A 1,040-nucleotide genomic window follows, 5' to 3' on the forward strand; every position below is an offset into this window, starting at 1 on the left:
CCGCCGGCAGGATGGGAGGCGGCGGGTCGGCGCTGAGGGTCTGCGCGGAGCACCGCGGGGGCATCAACTGGCTCAGCCTGAGTCCGGACGGCCAGCGCCTGCTCACGGGCAGCGAGGACGGCACGGCCCGGCTGTGGAGCGCGGCGGACGGCCAGTGCTGCGCCCTGCTGCAAGGTACGCGCTCCCGCTGGCTCCTCCGCTCGCGTGCCGCCCGCCTCGGCTCTTCCTCCCGCAGACCCCGTCCCCGGAATCCAGCCCCCAGCCACCCCGGCCCACATCCGACCAGCCGGGCGCACGCGGGTGGGAGGGGTGCTGGGTGGGGTAGCGCCGGGGCGCAGAGCTGGCTGCGATCGGGGTCAGTGGGCCAAGGGGCGCCCTCTACGGGGGCGAAGATCACTTGTCAACCCGCTGCGTGAAATCATTTCCATTACAAAAGTTTTAACGAACAAAAAGAAATCACACCTATGCCGCTTCAGCTCGCCAGCGCCTTCCCTGGTCCCACCCCCTGGCGGGTCACCTTTGACCAGACATATCTCCCGGGGCAGTCAGGGTAGCAACCAGGGCTTGTTAGGTGTGGCAGTACCAAGCACGACAGTGTACATACAGTCCTCACACGACTGTTATCCCGCAGGTGCAGACAGGGAAACTGAGGCCCAGAGTTAAGTAACTTGCCGGGGTCGCACAGCCAGTGGGGGGTAGAGTTGAAATTCGAACCCCGCTCTCATTCCTCCGCCCCGCCCTGCTCTGCCCTCTTCTGCCCTCGTCATCTGTAATTTAGCACATTAGGAAAGTGGACGCAATAACAGGAGTTTTATACAAGTTTTACAAATACATATCGGTTTATATTTGTGTAGTTACTCATCGGAGGTGGATATATGGGTCCCCGTCACATCATATCAAGTCCCTGGCTGGGGCTCCTAGCTGTCTGAGCCCTGCGGGCAGGGGTGGTGGCCGCGGTCATCTATGGGGGGAGGGGGCTGCAGAGAGCAGGCCGGAGAAGAGGCGGGGTCTCTGGAGGGAGGGCAGAGGGGAGAGGAGGC

The 1,040-nt window shown here is 63.1% G+C and overlaps 1 protein-coding gene across 1 annotated transcript in view; it reads left to right on the forward strand.

The window, feature by feature from the left end:
• Positions 1-6: 6 nt before the first annotated feature.
• Positions 7-1,040, forward strand: part of WDR86 (WD repeat domain 86) — a gene marked incomplete at its 3' end in the record, with an annotated part of 12,066 nt that continues 11,032 nt past the window's right edge. The window contains exon 1 of the mRNA XM_025038999.1: positions 7-174. Within this exon, the coding sequence (XP_024894767.1) occupies positions 12-174 (163 nt within the window). The remainder of the gene's footprint in view (positions 175-1,040) is intronic.

This window comes from Pteropus alecto, unplaced genomic scaffold (genome assembly GCF_000325575.1).
Source record: "Pteropus alecto unplaced genomic scaffold, ASM32557v1 scaffold48, whole genome shotgun sequence".
In the NCBI taxonomy this organism is placed as follows: Eukaryota; Metazoa; Chordata; class Mammalia; order Chiroptera; family Pteropodidae; genus Pteropus; species Pteropus alecto.